Here is a 16,577-nt window from a genome sequence, read left to right as displayed (position 1 = left end):
AACACCCTTACGAGCTCTTTTAGGCTTTTCCGATACCTTAGAACTCATCTTGCTAACGGATGCACAAAATAAATCAAGATAAAGCATGTGTTTAAGCATGCCGGCTAGAATGCAGTTCCGGGGGGAGAGCTTGGCTGTTTGGGCGCGTGCTGCCTTTTTTCGTAACAGTGAAGACACCTTCTGTTCGCGAAAATAGGTAACTAATGTAGGTCTTTCGTAACAACGAGGTGTAAAGCGAACGTTCGGAAAATGGGGACCACCTGTATAGTGCTTTGTGACGCTAAGCCATGGGGCATTAAACAGAGCCTAATAAATTCTCTTTCAAGGAGTAAGCTTTGATGAGATGGGTTATGGCACACTGTAGACTGAAACTTGTCTGTGGATATTCACAGCCAGCCTTTCTGCTATTTCATCTGGCCAATAGAGGACCATTAACTGCCTTGATACCTAAAGCTAGAGGGTCCATCTCACGTTAATGGGCAGACTGAACACCACTAAGATTTTTAAAAATCTGGCATTGATCGATATAAAACCTCATGATGTGGTGCTCCTGACTGAACCAAGTAGACCATTGATTTCCTCATTGTCTCCAGACGCTAGAAATCAATCAGAACACTAGACTTGAAACGTTGTAATCCAAATAGAAAGACGATCTGTAGTTGAAACCTACATACTCACCCTCTCTCCCTTGAGCCTGAAGGTTCACACTACCATCGGAATATTTTGGCCAAGTGTTTTAGCCCACACATTCCATGGATTGTTGGCTTGCTCATTAGCCATGAACAAGTTCATTTTGCTAAAAATTGGGTAAGATCAGGGAGTATGGTTTGTATATAAATAACATTGATTATTTTATTCTTGTGGGATGTGAGCATCGCTACAATATCAAACAACATCTCTCTCTCAATATCTTCAGGAAGGTTGGGATCAGCAGCTGCTGTGAACTCTGTTACGTACCCCGTAACTGGGTTGCCAATCCAGCAGAAATGGATCACTCAGTTGGAGTCTGGATTACTAGAACTAAGAAGGTTTTATTAAAGAAACAAGCAACACAGTACTCTAATCAAAAGGATAATAAATGCAACAGTCCAGCAATGATAAACACACATGTACACAGAATTAGGTTAACAGGATCAATCAAGCTCTATCGTCGTCTAGGGGTAAATGACCAGTTTCAAAGTGACGCAAAGTTCAGTTCAGTTCACAGTAATCACTGTCGTGGGAGGTGGACAGTTGTGGGAAGGAGAGAGAGAGCAAAAACAAATGAATATTCAAATGGCTTCCACACAGACCTTCGATATTCTTCGCAGTCAGCTTTCGGGCGAGCCCTTTGTGATGTCTTCTGAGGTCACCGACCATGACCCCTCCGTTTCCAGATACAATCGTTTCTCTGCGGTGAACCCGGCACCCAGGCAAGGGCGGACACACACCAGGTTCCCGCCGATCGTACCTTTCCACCCTGTGCGTCTATGGCTTGGTCCCGCGACCAGCCCTCCAAAACCTCCCACCGACTTGTGGGAGATACACCGCTTCCAGGGTCTCGTTACCTCGGGGTGTCGTGTGTGTCTTGACTTAGCGAACCTGTCCCTTTTTATCCCCCTGCTGGGGTATCGCCTGTCCATCACTTCAAACAGTTCAGAGTTCAAAGGAGGGGGCTGCTCTTGACAGCCCTCCTTCCGTCCCTTAATTAACATCTCCAAATGCTGCTCCATTGTTTTCCTTATCTCTCTTTGTCCTGAAGACAGGTGGCAGACCAACTGCTGATCCCACTGGTGCCAGCACAGGACAGTTAACATCTTAATTCATGTGTACTCTCGTCACAACTCTTCCAGTCCATATGTTGAAGATGCATCCAGAGTTCCAGGATTTGGAATTAGTGATAACCATTGAAGCCACGTGGAGTGGAGTTTTGCAGGAAGTGATAGAAAGAAGAATGAGAATTTTTTAATTGGTTCAACATGTAAATTGGTATAGACCTTCACATCACCAAATTAATTTGTAGCTGAAAGATTAAAGTGTCAGAGGGATTCATATTCATGGCACCTTGACACTAGTTCCAAAACAGGAAGGAATAGGACCAATAGCACAGATTCAGCTGAACTGCATGGGACCTGTGATCAAGCAGAAATTATAGTGGCAAAGACTTGAAATTAGCAGGAAATGTAATGATGGTGAGGGAGTGACTTGCGAGATTGCACTAATTGGTGGATCCACCAGGCCATCTACTAGTGAAAGGGAGGTAAAGAAAAAATAAATTCAGGAAATGAATTTAAAAATAGAATAATCACAGGGGATTTCAACCACCCTGATGTTAATTGAACAACAAAGGGGCAAGACTTCTTTATGAACCAGGCACCATGGTAGCGCAGAGGTTAGCACGTCCCTCTTACAGCTCAGAGTTCAGAATTCAATTCCAGCGCAGTCAGTAACAAATTTATACATTCTCCCCATGACTCAGTGGATTTTCCGTGGGTGTTCTGCTTTCCTCCCACAATTCAAAGACATCCCAGTTAGTAGGTTAATTGGTCATTGTGAATTGCCTTGTGATTAGGCTAATGTTTTTATAGATGGGTTGCTGGGCGGTGCAGCTCATTGAGCTGGAAGGGCCTATTCCACACTGTATCTCTAAATAAATAGATAAAATAGATATTAAGTGCAAACTAATAGAATTCAAATTGAGCTAATAACAAAGAATGAGAATAAAATGTATAGGGACATTGAATTATTAGTGACCATAGTATGATGATGATGTAGTGTTTTGAAATGACAAGAATAATGTAAATACGCCAAGCTAACAGATTGGAGAAAAGCTGCTTTTCAGAAGCTGAGAATAGAACTTGTGCAGATAAAGTAAACAGCAAAGATGATGTAGGATAATGGGAATCAGTTGCAGTTGTGTTCACCGCAGGGAGGAAGACAATGCTGATAGATTTTGATAAGAGAGGTTGGAAGGGGCATGAATGGAATGTCGCATGGACTGTTTGGGCTCAGTCATCATATTTGGTGCTGGATATATTATGTATACAGTTTCCCAGGTTAGTGACTGGTGTTGTAATGAACAGATGATTTTGACTGATGTTAAAGCTGACTTTTTCCTAGAGCCTGATTAAGCTGGAGCAGGTTAACGTTTCAGAGCTGAATACCTCTTGCATATCTTATGCAAATTTAAAATCTTTTGTAAGTTGAATATTCATATTCAGCTAACCGTATCCAGTGGTTGATATGCTGACAGCTTTTTGTAATGAGAGTCTCTACAGTGTCTGCTTTTGCTAAAGCTCAACTCACTAGAAAATTCAAGAGGGCCAAAGCCTCAACAAACAAATATTGTCAGGCACTTTTCTTGTGAACTAATAAGTAGGAAATCTGCGACAGCTGGTTTTGCCTGCTTTAGGTTTTGATGAAGTAGTTGTCTTGTGTTAACACTGGTAGTACGATTTCTCAGAGTTGCCCTCTGGCTGAGCTGTTACTCCAATTGTAATTCATTGTATGTACTTCTGCCAATTGAAGAATGAGTTCAACATTTTAACCCTAGAAGGTTTTTAGTTCAGAAATGCCACCACTTATGCTTGACAAGCTTTTTCTAAGTGCTGCAGCTCTGATGTTGAGTGAAGCTCAATGACCTTTCTGCATTAAAGCTGGTATAATTCAGGGTTGATGATAATATGACTCATGGGCTCATATTAGGTATTGAAAGGATACAGCTGTCTGTATTGTTGTGTGGAAGACCATGATTCGTGGCATTGACCACCTCCATCTTCAACAATCTCTGCTTTAAATGGAGAAAATATCAAATGTGTTGGTAACCTGAGAATTTCCCATTCTTTCTTAATTATTTACATTGCTTGATAAACTTTGATCTATTTTAGTCCACTGACTCCAAGTTACAGATGTGTGCAATTCTTTCCAGTGGTTGAGGTAACTATTTCTTTCTTTGTAGGGACATGTCGTCATGGGAAACAATGCTGTTTCACCATACCAACAGGTTATTGAGAAAACAAAAAGCCTCTCTTTTCGGAGTCAGATGCTGGCTATGAACATTGAGAAAAAGATGAATCAAAACAACAGGACTGAGGTGAGCAATGTGAACTGCTGTGGTCTTACAGAATCTAAGAGCTAGAATGTTCAGGGCCATGCAGTGTTAGACTAGGTTTGTTTAATTATTCATTATTAAACCTAATCTTTAAGGCAGTTCTTTAATATTAATTTAGTATTTTAAATTGATATAATATAGTTATCATTAGTTCTACAGCACAAAACAAAAGTTTTAAATGGCAAATGATGTGTAATTAAGTGACCCATAGTCACTACAACTTCAGATTGAATTGAATCGCTTTGAAATTAGAGCAAAGGTAATAAAGAAGAAATTGCAACAACATAAATTTTGCATTTATAAATGGCACTGAATGAAATATATTTTAGCAAAGCCTTGTACAACAAGGTTCTTCATCCCGTTGAGGCTATACTGATCATCATGCAGCTAAAGCTAAACTTATGGCAATCTCATTTTATTCTTCCCACATTCATATTATTACCCCCTATTACTGCTACTCACCTACGCAATGGAGCAATTTGTAGTGTCCTTGTTTGGGATGTGGGAGGAATCTGGAGCACCTGGAATCATGGGAAGAACATGTGAACTCCATGCAGACCGCACCAGAGGTCAGGATTGAACCTGAATCATCGGAGCTGCAAGGCAGCAACTCTACTAGTTGCTCCATGCAGCTGCCCTTATTAAAAACAGACTTGTCATCGAAAAGCTGCCAATACAGCTGAAAGCTTGTACTGACTTCATCCCATTTTAAAAAGTCCCTAGTTAAATCAACACGAGATCCGCACAGTTTCATCGCAGGATCCATTATGAGAGCCAAATAAAATGGGGATGAAAAAGGTATATTTTTCTAGCTAACAAGTGCAAGTAATGACCTAATCTTCCCTCACTACCCCACAAGTTTTCGAGAAATTTCTTTCCAGTGAGTATTGTCTCCTTTCCACTGGTTTGCATTTCCATTTGGTATTTCATGCACAGTTTTTATATAGTTTACTCAGAAAATACTGTAAAAGGAAACAATTTTAATGCAACATATTTTATCTTAAACTGAATCTTAGGCATTCATCATATGTTCCCTTATCCATAATCAGCTTGGCAAAATTGCAAAGTCTTATAGGGTATGTGTATGCTGTACTGTCAAAAACTTTCACATTGATTTGTGTAAAATATATTGGTGTCTATTTTTTTTTACCCATATTTGAATAACACATCGAACTGGGAACCAGTCATTTCTCCTTTGCCCCCATCCAGAAAAATTACCTTGTTTCCCATGTTTATTTGGCTTTGCAAAAAAGCTGTGTAAATTTCTTGCACTGATTTATCTTGGGATTTTTCAGATGGGTTGAAATCAGTACATCCTTCAGCCATGTTGACAGATATTCCATGGTATATCTGTTTTTAATAACCAATAACAAAACTGAGCTTCATGATTATGTAAGGTTAAATTTAGTGTGATTGATTATAAAATGCAAAATTAAAATAAGTGACTATAGAAAAAAACATCTGTAGGCTGCTTTGGGGAATTAGTGAAAACGTCTTGTGTAGTTTGACTGGTAAGTGTTAAAAGGGAATTTTGGAAACAAGTACTGTGTTGTGTACATTTGTTCTACGTGGTATTAATAAAAACATTAATATCTCTGATCTGTCCACCACCAGAGCTGAATCCACATGCAACTTTGCTTAGCTATTCTGGTGGGTGGTGGCAAGATTACATGCCATGAAGATAGGGGATTGGTCATGAGTGATTAAACACTGGTATCAGACTGCTGTTTTCTTTTTCATTGTTCTTGATCCTGACTGAAATATGTAGTTGGGATGGGGGGACTTGGGGGGGGGGGGGGGGGTTGGGTTAAGAGGAGGAAGCATGTGAACAAGCTGTGCAGTCAACAAAACAACCTCCAGCTGTGCCGAGGATTACTCTATGCCACGTATTTTCGCAGTACAGCCAAAGGGGGCATGCTCAGTTCATTGTCCAAGCAGCTTGCGCTGCAGCCATCCTCCTTTCTTCATCTCCACCAGCCAATGAAAGGCTGCGATCTGGAAGGAAGGAAATATTTGTAGGATACTAAATCTGTTATTGAATCTGTAGGACTTCTGCCAGTTCTTCTGAATTTTTTCCTTGGTCAGTGCATCATGCTTGCAGTTTATTTTTTCAAATTTGAGAAAATTTCTGTTGTTTACACAACCATCTACACTAGCAATCATGTAGATAATATTTTGTGCCTTATTTATTGGGAAGAGTTAACATTTTTGGCAGTGCTTTGCTGTTTTAAACTGGAGATTATTTTGAATCCTGTGTTTGCAAACTGTCAGGTAAGTACTAGCTCAAGTCCAGAGAGGTGTTTTCCTGAACTAATATTCCATGTTCAATATGTGTCAAAGAAAAGAACAGGATGTCTTTATTTTATTTCCCTGGTATAATGAAGGGATTTTGTGAGCTGCTTCTCTTTTAGTTAGCTAAATTAATACTGAATACCTTTAAGTTCTAAAAGAGCACACAGCTCCATTTTTCCAATAATCCTTTAGATTAGCTAGGTCTATGACTGGTGGGAAATAATTGATTTTAACAACTTTGCCAGATTAAGGTAACAAATATCCTTCTGCTTTTATGTCATTTGTGGAGAATAATTAGTTTTGTTCAACTTATAAGCTGAACAAAAATGGCTAAGGAGTTTTTAGTAAAAGAAGTGACTAGCACCAAACAAGTTCAGGCAACCAGAATTTTAATTTTAGAACTACTAATTAAAGAAAGAGGGGGAAAATCCCAATGATCCTTGTATTGGAACTCTGTCTCTCCTTTAAAGATCAAGCAGAAAAGCACTGCCAAACCTCTGTAGCTGCCAGAGTAGAGTGGGTTTTTTTGTTTTAACATGCATTTCATGTTTCACTTTGTGCTTCTTAATGTATATAAAGAACCTCATGACCCCTCCGAAGTACAAGTCATTCTCCCGGTTACCCTGACCAATACTTAAGACAATAAGACAATAAGACACAGGAACAGAATTAGGCCAATCAGCCCATTGAGTCTGCTCCTCCATTTCATCATGGCTGAATCCGGATCTCACTCAACCCATATACCATATCCCTTGATGCCCTGACCAATCAGGAAACTGTCAACTTCCGTCTTAAATATACCCACGGACTTAGCCTCCACCGCAGTCTGTAGCAAAACATTCCATAGATTCACCACTCTCTGGCTAAAAATATTCCTCTGTACCTCTGTACTAAAAGGTCACTCCTCAATTTTGAGGCTGTGCCCTGTAGTTCAGGTAGTTCAGGCTACCCCCACCATAGGAAACATCCTCTTCACACCCACCCTATCTAGTCCTTTCAACACTTGATAGGTTTCAATAAGATTCCTCCCACCCCCCGGCATTTTTCTAAATTCCAGTGAGTACAGGCCCAAAGCTGCCAAACACTCCTCATATGTTAACCCTTTCATTCCCAGAATCATCCTCATGAACCTCCTCTGGACTCTCTCCAATGACAACACGTCCTTTCTGAGATATGAGGCCCAAAACTGTTCACAGTACTCCCAAGTGTGGCCTGGCTAGTGTCTTATAAAGCTTCAGTATTATCTCCTTGCTTTTATATTCTATTCTCCTTGAAATGAATCCCAACATTGCATTTGCTTTCTTTACCACAGACTCAACCTGTAAATTAACCTTCTAGAAGTCTTGCACAAGAACTGCTAAGTCCCTCTGCACCTCTGATGTTTGAACCTTCTCCCATTTAAATAATAGTCTACACTATTCTTCCTTTTACCAAAATGCATTATCATACATTTCCCACAGTTTTCCATCTTTTTTTGCCCATTCTTCCAATTTCTAAGTCCTGCTGCAATCGCATTGATTCCTCAGCACTACCTACTCCTCCACCTGTCCTCGTATCATCCACAAACTTTGCTATCAATTCCATTATCCAAATCATTGACAAACAATGTGAAAAGAAGTGGTCCCAATACTGACCCCTGAGGAACATCACTAGTCACTGGCAGCCAACCAGAAAAGGCCCCCTTTACTCCCACTCACTGCTTCCTGCCTGTCAGCCATTCCGCTATTCCGCTATCCATGCCAGTATTTTTCCTGTAGTGCCATAGGATTTTATCTTGTTCAGCAGCCTCATGTGTGGCCCCTCATCAAGTGCCTTCTGAAAATCCAAGTAAATGACATCCACTGCCTCTCCTTTATCCACCCTGCTTGTTACTTCCTCAAAGAACTCTTAACAGATTTGTCAGGCAAGATTTCCCTTTGCAAAAACCCCGTGACTTTGATTTATTTTATCATTAATCTCCAAGTACCCGAAACCTCATCTTTAATAATAGACTCCAACATTTTCCCAACCACTGAGGTTAGGCTAACTGGCCTATAATTTCCTTTTTTTTTGCCTTCCTCCCTTTTTAAAGAGTGGATTGACATTTCCAATCTTCCTGTTCTTTGGGGCCATGCCAGAATAAAGTGATTCTTGAAAGATCATGGCCAATGCATCTGTTATCTCTTTAGCAACCTCTCTCAGGATTCTGGGATGTAATCCAACTGGTCCAGATGACTTATCCACCTTAGGACCTTTCAGTTTGCTTGCACTTTTTCCTTTGTAATAGCAATGGCATTCACTTCTGCTCCCTGACACTCATGGACCTCTGGCATACTTTTAGTGTCTTCCACAGTGAAGACTGATGCAAAGTACACATTAAGTTCATCTGCCATTTCTTTGTCCCCCATTACTACCTCACCAGCATAATGTTCCAGTGGTCCAATATTAACTATCACCTCCCTTTTTATATAAGTGAAAAAACTTTTTGGTATCATGCTTTATATTATTGGCTAGTTTGTCCTTATATTTCATCTTTTCCCTTCTTAGATCTTTTTTAGTTGCCTATTGTTGGATTTTAAAAGGTTCCCAAACATCCAACTTCCTACTCAGTTTTGCTACTTTATTTGCCCTTTCCTTGACTTTTATGCAATCCTTGACTTCTCTTGTCAGCCACAGTTGTGTACCCTGCCATTTGAGAACTTCTTCGTCTGTGGAACATACCTATCCTTCACCTTGTGAACTATTCCCAGAAACATCAGCCGTCTCTATTCTGCTGTCATCCTCCTCCATTCCACCTGGGCAAGTTGCTCTCTCATGCTTCTGTAAGTCCCTTTATTCCATTAAAATACTGATACATGTGACTTGTGCTTCTCCCTCTCAAATTGACAGCCAGTTGGTGTGGGATAAACACTTTCCACTATTTCAAACAGGGCTGGACAAAGGCTTGGAGCTCTGTGGAAAGTAGCATCCAAACTAGACAAAAAGGGCAGAGCCACGGTTTACAAAGCCCAGGTACAAAGTATCGTGGATGAATGCCTCACAGAGTGTCCTCAGCCAGCTTGATTCCATTCAAAGAAAGGCCCTCAGGATTATAGGTGTAGATGAAGCCTCAGCTCGTGAAAAGCTAGCCATCAGTAGCTTCCACCACAGATGACAGGTTGCTGCAGCTACTGTGCTATACAAAATGCAGACCTTCGCACCATGCTGCCTTCATCTTCTGAGAGACGGCGCACCACACGATCAAGTTTATCTATGCCTGCTCATGCTGTTTCTATGCTTGATGTGAGAACCTACACACTGGATAGAAGTTTCCTTCACTGTGCTATCAGAATTTGGAACAGCCTTCCAGATGCTGTGGTTGGAAACATCTGCAACCATGGGGTCCAAGCCTTCAAGAGTCGAGTGCACAAACACCTATCATCTCTGGGAGGGAAGTCACATGCTTCTTCATAAGCTATCATGAAGGGGACCAGGATGGCAATGCTTAGTTGTTGGTAGGTAGGGTTAATACCTGACTTTCAAGGGCACTTGTGAGTTGTGTTCCGGCTGGACTTAGTCCTTAAACTGCTGGAGAACAGTGCGGAAAGAACAGGTGCTGATTTCTCCCGGTAGGGATTAGTTTTTAGTTCCAAGTGCTCCTGCCACGTTTTGTCATCCTGCAACCTTAACCTTCAATCTCTTTGTATATGTGTATAAATGTCTCTCTCCAGCAGACTTCATCATGATTCCAGTATTTCTACTATCTTTTAATGTTTCTTAATTGTACATATGATTTTTTAATGTTCTATCGCTGAGCAGCAGTGAACCATCTGATTAGCTTATCAGAGTTTTCTTTGGGAGCTAGTTGACTTGGTCAGCATTTCTGATCTGGCTATTGTTCACGATTGCACTTAATAAAAAAAAAAATTGCACTATGAATTCAATAATATTATAATCACTGTTTCCTAAGGGTTCCTTTACAGTAAGCTCCATAATAAGATCTCGGTTGTTACATGACACCCAGACTAAGATAGCCTTTCCCCAAGTGGGCTCAAGCACAAGCTGCTCTAAAAAGCCATCTCATAGGCATTCAACAAATTCCCTCTGTTGCCATCTGACACCAACCCGATTTTCCCAATCCCCTTGCCTGTTGAAGTCCCCCATTACAATTGTGACATTACCCTTATTACATGCCTTTTCCAGCTTCCTTTGCAATCTTATCCCCACATCTTGACTACTGTTTGGAGGCCTATATGTGATTCGCATAATGTTTTATTTAACTCTTGCTTTTTCTTAACTCCACCCGCAAAGATTCAACATTTTCTGATCCTATGTCTCCTCTTTCTAAAGCTGTAATTCCATCTCTTACCAACAGAACCACACCACTGCCTATGCCTTCCTGCCTGTCCTTCTGATACAAAGCATATCCTTTGATGTTAAGCTTCCAACTATGGCTTTCTTTTTGCCACGACTCAGTCATACCGACCAGTCTCTAATTGCGCTATAAGTTCGCCCACCTTATTCCAAATGCTACATGCATTTAAGTACAGCACCCTCAGTCCTGCATTCTTCGCTCTTCTGAATTTTGCCTCTTTGCTACAATTTAACTTTTTGCTCTGTCTGTATTTGTACCCTATCATTGGCTTGTCGTTCCATATATTCATGTTACATTCATCATCTATTTGTAAACCTGCTGGTTCATCCTCAGCTCTATCATACTGGTTCCCATTCCCTTTCCATATTTGTTTAAACCACTCCCAGCAGCTGTAGTAAACCTGCCACAAGAATATTGGCCCCACTCAAATTCAAGTGCAACCCATCTCTTTTGTAGAGGTCCCACTTGCCCCAGAAGAGGTCCCAATTATCCAGAAATCTGAATCCCTGACCCCGCTCCAATTCTTCAGCCACACATTTATCTGCCACCTCATTCTAATCGTATCCTCACTGTCACGTGGCACAGGCAGCAATTCGGAGATTACTACCCTTGAGGTCCTACTTCTTAGCTTTCTTCCTAACCCCCTGCATTCTGTTTTCAAGACCTCCTCCCTTTTGTGACCGATGTCCTCGGTACCAATATGTATCACGACCTCTGGCTGTCCACCCTCTCTTTTCAGGATATTGTGGACGCATTCAGAAACACCACGCCCTGGCACCTGGGAGGCAAACTACCATCCACATTTCTTTTTCGTGTCCACAGAATCATCTGTCTATCCCCCTAACTATGGAGTCCCCTGTTACTGCTGCCATCCTCTTCAGTTCCCTACCCTTCTGAGCCACAGGGGTAGGCTCAGTGCTAGAGGCACTGCCCTGTTCCATCCCCCAGGTAGGTCGTTTCCCCCCCTCCCCAACTGTACTCAAAATACTTTACCTTGCCTTCACTAATGTTAAATGATCTCTAATTTTCACATGCTGTTTTTGGGAGCTTGCTATGCAGAGGATTCTTTCCCTGTTTCCTACTTTTCATTTATGCTCTTCAGAATATTTCCTAGTGGTCAAATGCTTTCAGTTATCATAAATAGGGAAGTGTTGTAGAAGTGCCAGTTCTTTATCCTTCCTTGCAGATCTATAGTCCATGTATCTACTGGATTTTTGTTGACTTGCTATCAATTTGTATTTAAAGCTGCCTAAATGTTGACAGACACAAGAAAGACACCTACCAGATTTTGTTCCTCCACTCTACCCCCCACCCCAATCTTTTATTCTTTCCAGTCATAATGAAGGGTCTTGATTTGAAATCTCAACTATCCATTTCCGTCCATAGATGCTGCCTGACTGAGTTCCTGCAGCATTTTGCGGGTTGCTCCTGAATATTTGACACTGTCTGTGATGACATGACTGCAGTTGGCTGAGCCATTCTCATTATTTTTGTGGGGATACCAAGACCTTTCTACATGTTGGAAATTCTGCTGAATGGTGCAGGTGATTTTGGTTTAACAGATCAAGCTTCTGATATGTGAGGTATTACTGTCATTCATTTGGGGAGTGACAAGTCAGTATTCAGAATAACATTGACTCAAGTGTATTGGAGCAGATAAGGCACTTTGAGTTTAAATTATTGTTAATGTGAAGGTAGATCCATAAGAATTTCTTCACAACTAACTTGGTGCTTAGAACTAAGTTGGCAAAATTTTGGAAAGACTAGTGGAATATCTAAAAATTTAAATAAAAGAAGATGAGGTTCGTTTGTCATATGTACATCAAAACACAGTGAAATATGTTGTTTGTATAAAATCAAATCAGCGAGGATTGTGCTGGAACAGTCTGCAAATGTCGCGATGTTTCCTGTGCCAAGGTAACATGCCCACAATTTACTAACCCTAACCTGTACATCTTGGGAATGTGGGTGGAAACCAGTGAACCAGAGAAATCCATGTGCTCAAGGGGAGACTCCTTACGTACGGTGGCGGAAATTGAACTCTGATCTTCGAGATGACACTGTGATATCATTATGCTAACTGCTACATAAAGTATCTGAAATTCTCAATACTTATTTCAATGAGTCTCCTTTTTGATTGATTTCTGTCCATGTTGGAGATGGATAATAATATAATTTTTGTTTTATCCCTTATATTTAAGTGTTTGTACACAGCATTTATGTTACGCCAACTATCCCTTGTAGCATTTCAGTTGGGCATCTGTGTTTTCATTGGCGTAACTGGGTACTTTGTCAGTGGAGCTTCAGGGTCCATGCTATATGATGTGGAGATAATGTACCAGTGACTTTTTTTTTTCATTTTTAAGGAGATTAGAATCAAGTTTAATATCACTGACGTAACAGTACTGTGCAAAAGTCTCAGGCACCCTAGATTTTGTATATAAATTTTGTTTTAGATGTTTATATTATTACTTCACCCTATCACAAACAAGAGAAAAATCTGCAGATGTTGGAAATCTGAGCAATACACACAAAATACTGGAGGAACTCAACAGGAAAGGCAGCATCTAAGAAAAGATTTTAACCCTACCCACCTTCCCTGTTTTTATAATGCTTCTAATTCCCAAATTTTCCTGGATAGTTTTTCTCCAGCTCTTCTATCAATAAACTGTCTTCTACATTAGTGTGTCAGAAAAAAGAAAGGATTTTAGATCTCAACTTTTTTTTTTCCAAAAGATTAAAGGTTGGAGATTTTTTTGTATTTCATTAAAGAAAGTAACATATTAAGTAATAGACCACTTTTCAAATGAAAGCTTGATTACTTTGTAGGTATGTAGCCCTGTGCAGGATTAAACAATATAACAAACAGGTGCTGATCATTGACAATGAGTTGAATGAACTAAACTCAAAAATTCTTATACCATGGCAAGAGTGAGCATAGCAAAAAGACACAAGGTGGTCATTCTGCATCAGCAGGCTCTCCCAAACATAAATTTTGTGGCAGACAGTTTCAAGGTGTGCCTTCCAAGCTCTTCCAAAGATGCACAAACTGACAGCCCTTCTGAATCCAAAGAAGTTCGGCACTGCTATCAACTCTGAATTCACAGAAACCACGGGAGCCCAAGAACACCCTTCTATAATGCAGAGAGGTCTTGTCAAAAATGGTCTTAATGGAAAAGTTGATGCGAGAACCATTCCTTCAGAGTGGAAACAAAATCAGGATACTCACCTATGCACAAAAACACAAGACTGGTTTGCTGAACAATGGCAGCAAGTGCTCTGAAAATTTTGGCTCAAGCAGGAAACAGTTTATCGATAGAAGAGCTGGAGAAGAACTATCCAGGAAAATTTGGGAATTAGAAGCATTATAAAAACAGGAAAGGTGGATAGGGTTAAAATCTTTTCTTAGATGCTGCCTTTCCTGCTGAGTTCCTCCAGCATTTTGTGCGTATTGCTCAGATTTCCAACATCTGCAGATTTTTCTCTTGTTTGTGATAGGATTAAAATCAGCCATGATTGCAGTGAAGGATAGAATGAGAGACTGAGTGGCCTCCTGTTTTCTTGGTGAAACAGTTATGGTTTCCTGATGTGGTTGGTACATATTTATCATGCCCAGCCTTCCCTCTAAGGCAGTCTTTGGTTCTTTTTGTAAAATTGGTATTTGTTGCCATTTTAGGAGAGGAACATTATGTCATGCACTCAATTGTTATTGAAATGGTGTGTCGCACTTCAGGCACTTAATTGTTTAGGGATATTTGCTGTTTGGACTATTAATGGTATTTTCAGCCAAAGAGTGTAATAAATGTTCAGTTTAAATCAATACAGATTTCCTTATTTAGCAAATGTGAATTAGTAATGTTATAATCTGGTCTGATTAACTGAATGCATTTACAGTTTAAGATGCCAAGGTGTAACATGTGCGAAGTAAATCTCCCTGTGTTTTGTCTTAATGGATATGTTCTTGTTCTTGTTTTGCAGGCTCCCAACTGGACTACTACAGACTCTGGCTTTTACTGAAAATAAATGCCGAATAATATACAAATTGAAGATCAGACCAGTCCTGGTTTACCAGACCAAATGAAGCTCATCTTTGCAATAATCCATTTTTAAAATCTTTGTCACATTTTGAAATTTGTGTTTATGGGTCAAATAAAACGTGATTTTAAAATATTGTGACTTTTTGTGTGAAGTTTATTTGTGGCTGTTAATAGTAATATATTAATACATCAGGAAATTGCTTTGATTTTATTCTGAATATAACCATACAACAATTACAGCACAGAAACAGGCCATCTCGGCCCTTCTAGTCCATGCCAAGCTCTTACTCTCACCTAATCCCACTGACCTGCACTTAGCCCATAACTCTCCATTCCTTTCCTGTGCATATAGCTGTCCAATTTAACTTTAAATGACAACTTCGAACTGCCTCAACTGCTTCTGCTGGAAGCTCGTTCCACACAGCCACAACTCTATGAGTAAAGAAGTTCCCCTTCATGTTACCCCTAAACTTTTGCCCTTTAACTCTCAACTCATGTCCTCTTGTTTGAATCTCCCCCACTGTCAATGGAAAAAGCCTATCCACGTCAACTCTATCTATCCCCCTCATAATTTTAAATACCTCTATCAAATCCCCCCTCAACCTTCTACGCTTCAAGGAATAAAGACCCAACTTGTTCAACCTTTCTCTGTAACTGAGGTGATGAAACAGGTAACATTCTAGTAAACCTACTCTGTACTCTTTATTTTGTGGATATCTTTCCTATAATTTGGTGACCAAAACTGTACACAATACTCCAAATTTGGCCTCACCAAAGCCTCGTACAATTTCAACATTACATCCCAACTCCTATACTCAATGCTCTGATTTATAAAGGCCAGCATACCAAAAGCTTTCTTCACCACCCTATCCATATGAGATTCCACCTTCAGGGAACTATGCACCATTATTCCTAGATCCCTCTGTTCTACTGCGTTCTTCAATGCCCTACCATTTACCATGTACTATTTTGATTAGTCCTACCAAAATGTAGCACCTCACATTTATCAGCATTAAACTCCATCTGCCATCTTTCAGCCCACTCTTCTAACTGGCCTAAATCTCTCTGCAGGCTTTGAAAACCTACTTCATTATCCACAACTCCACCTATCTAGTATCATCTGCATACTTACTCATCCAATTTACCACCCCATCATCCAGATCATTAATGTATATGACAAACAACATTGGACCTAGTACACCACTAGTCATCGGCCTCCAATCTAAGAAACAGTTATCCACCACTACTCTCTGGCATCTCCCATCCAGCCACTGCTGAATCCATTTTACTACTTCAATATTAATACCTAACAATTGAACCTTCCTAACTAACCTTCTACGTGGAACCTTGTTAAAGGCCTTACTGAAGTCCATATAGACAACATCCACCGCTTTAGCTTTGTCGACTTTCCTAAGTAACCTCTTCAAAAAATTCAGTAAGATTTGTCAAACATGACCTTCCACGCACAAATCCATGTTGACTGTTCCTAATCAGACCCTGTCTATCCAGATAATTATATATACACCATCTCTAAGAATACTTTCCATCAATTTACCCACCACTGATGTCAAACTCACAGGACGATAATTGCTAGATTTACTCTTAGAATGTTCTGCAGGAGGAAGCTGATTATAAATGGTGAAGCATTGTGCCCTGTCATGTCTTAAAAGTTCGTAAATGCACTGGATGCAGAGGCTGAGATCACAAGGCAAAAACAGTACAGGAATTCACATGGTGCTTAGTTTCAGCAAATAGTGTAAATTTATCAGATGCATATGACACAAAGGTTGGGGGTGTTGTGGATAATCTGGGTTGTCAGAGGTTA

The 16,577-nt window shown here is 40.2% G+C and overlaps 1 protein-coding gene across 1 annotated transcript in view; it reads left to right on the top strand.

Annotated features, from left to right (window-relative positions):
* The window catches only part of LOC140204096 (eukaryotic translation initiation factor 3 subunit E-A), a 210,396-nt gene extending 195,511 nt beyond the window's left edge, over positions 1-14,885 (top strand). Inside the window, exons 12-13 of the mRNA XM_072270472.1 lie at positions 3,938-4,072; positions 14,694-14,885. Of these exons, the coding sequence (XP_072126573.1) occupies positions 3,938-4,072; positions 14,694-14,732 (174 nt within the window). The 3' untranslated portion in view covers positions 14,733-14,885. The remainder of the gene's footprint in view (positions 1-3,937; positions 4,073-14,693) is intronic.
* Positions 14,886-16,577: the final 1,692 nt, after the last annotated feature.

Source organism: Mobula birostris, chromosome 1 (genome assembly GCF_030028105.1).
Source record: "Mobula birostris isolate sMobBir1 chromosome 1, sMobBir1.hap1, whole genome shotgun sequence".
Classification (NCBI taxonomy): Eukaryota; Metazoa; Chordata; class Chondrichthyes; order Myliobatiformes; family Myliobatidae; genus Mobula; species Mobula birostris.
This window is presented reverse-complemented; position numbering and strand designations above follow the sequence as displayed.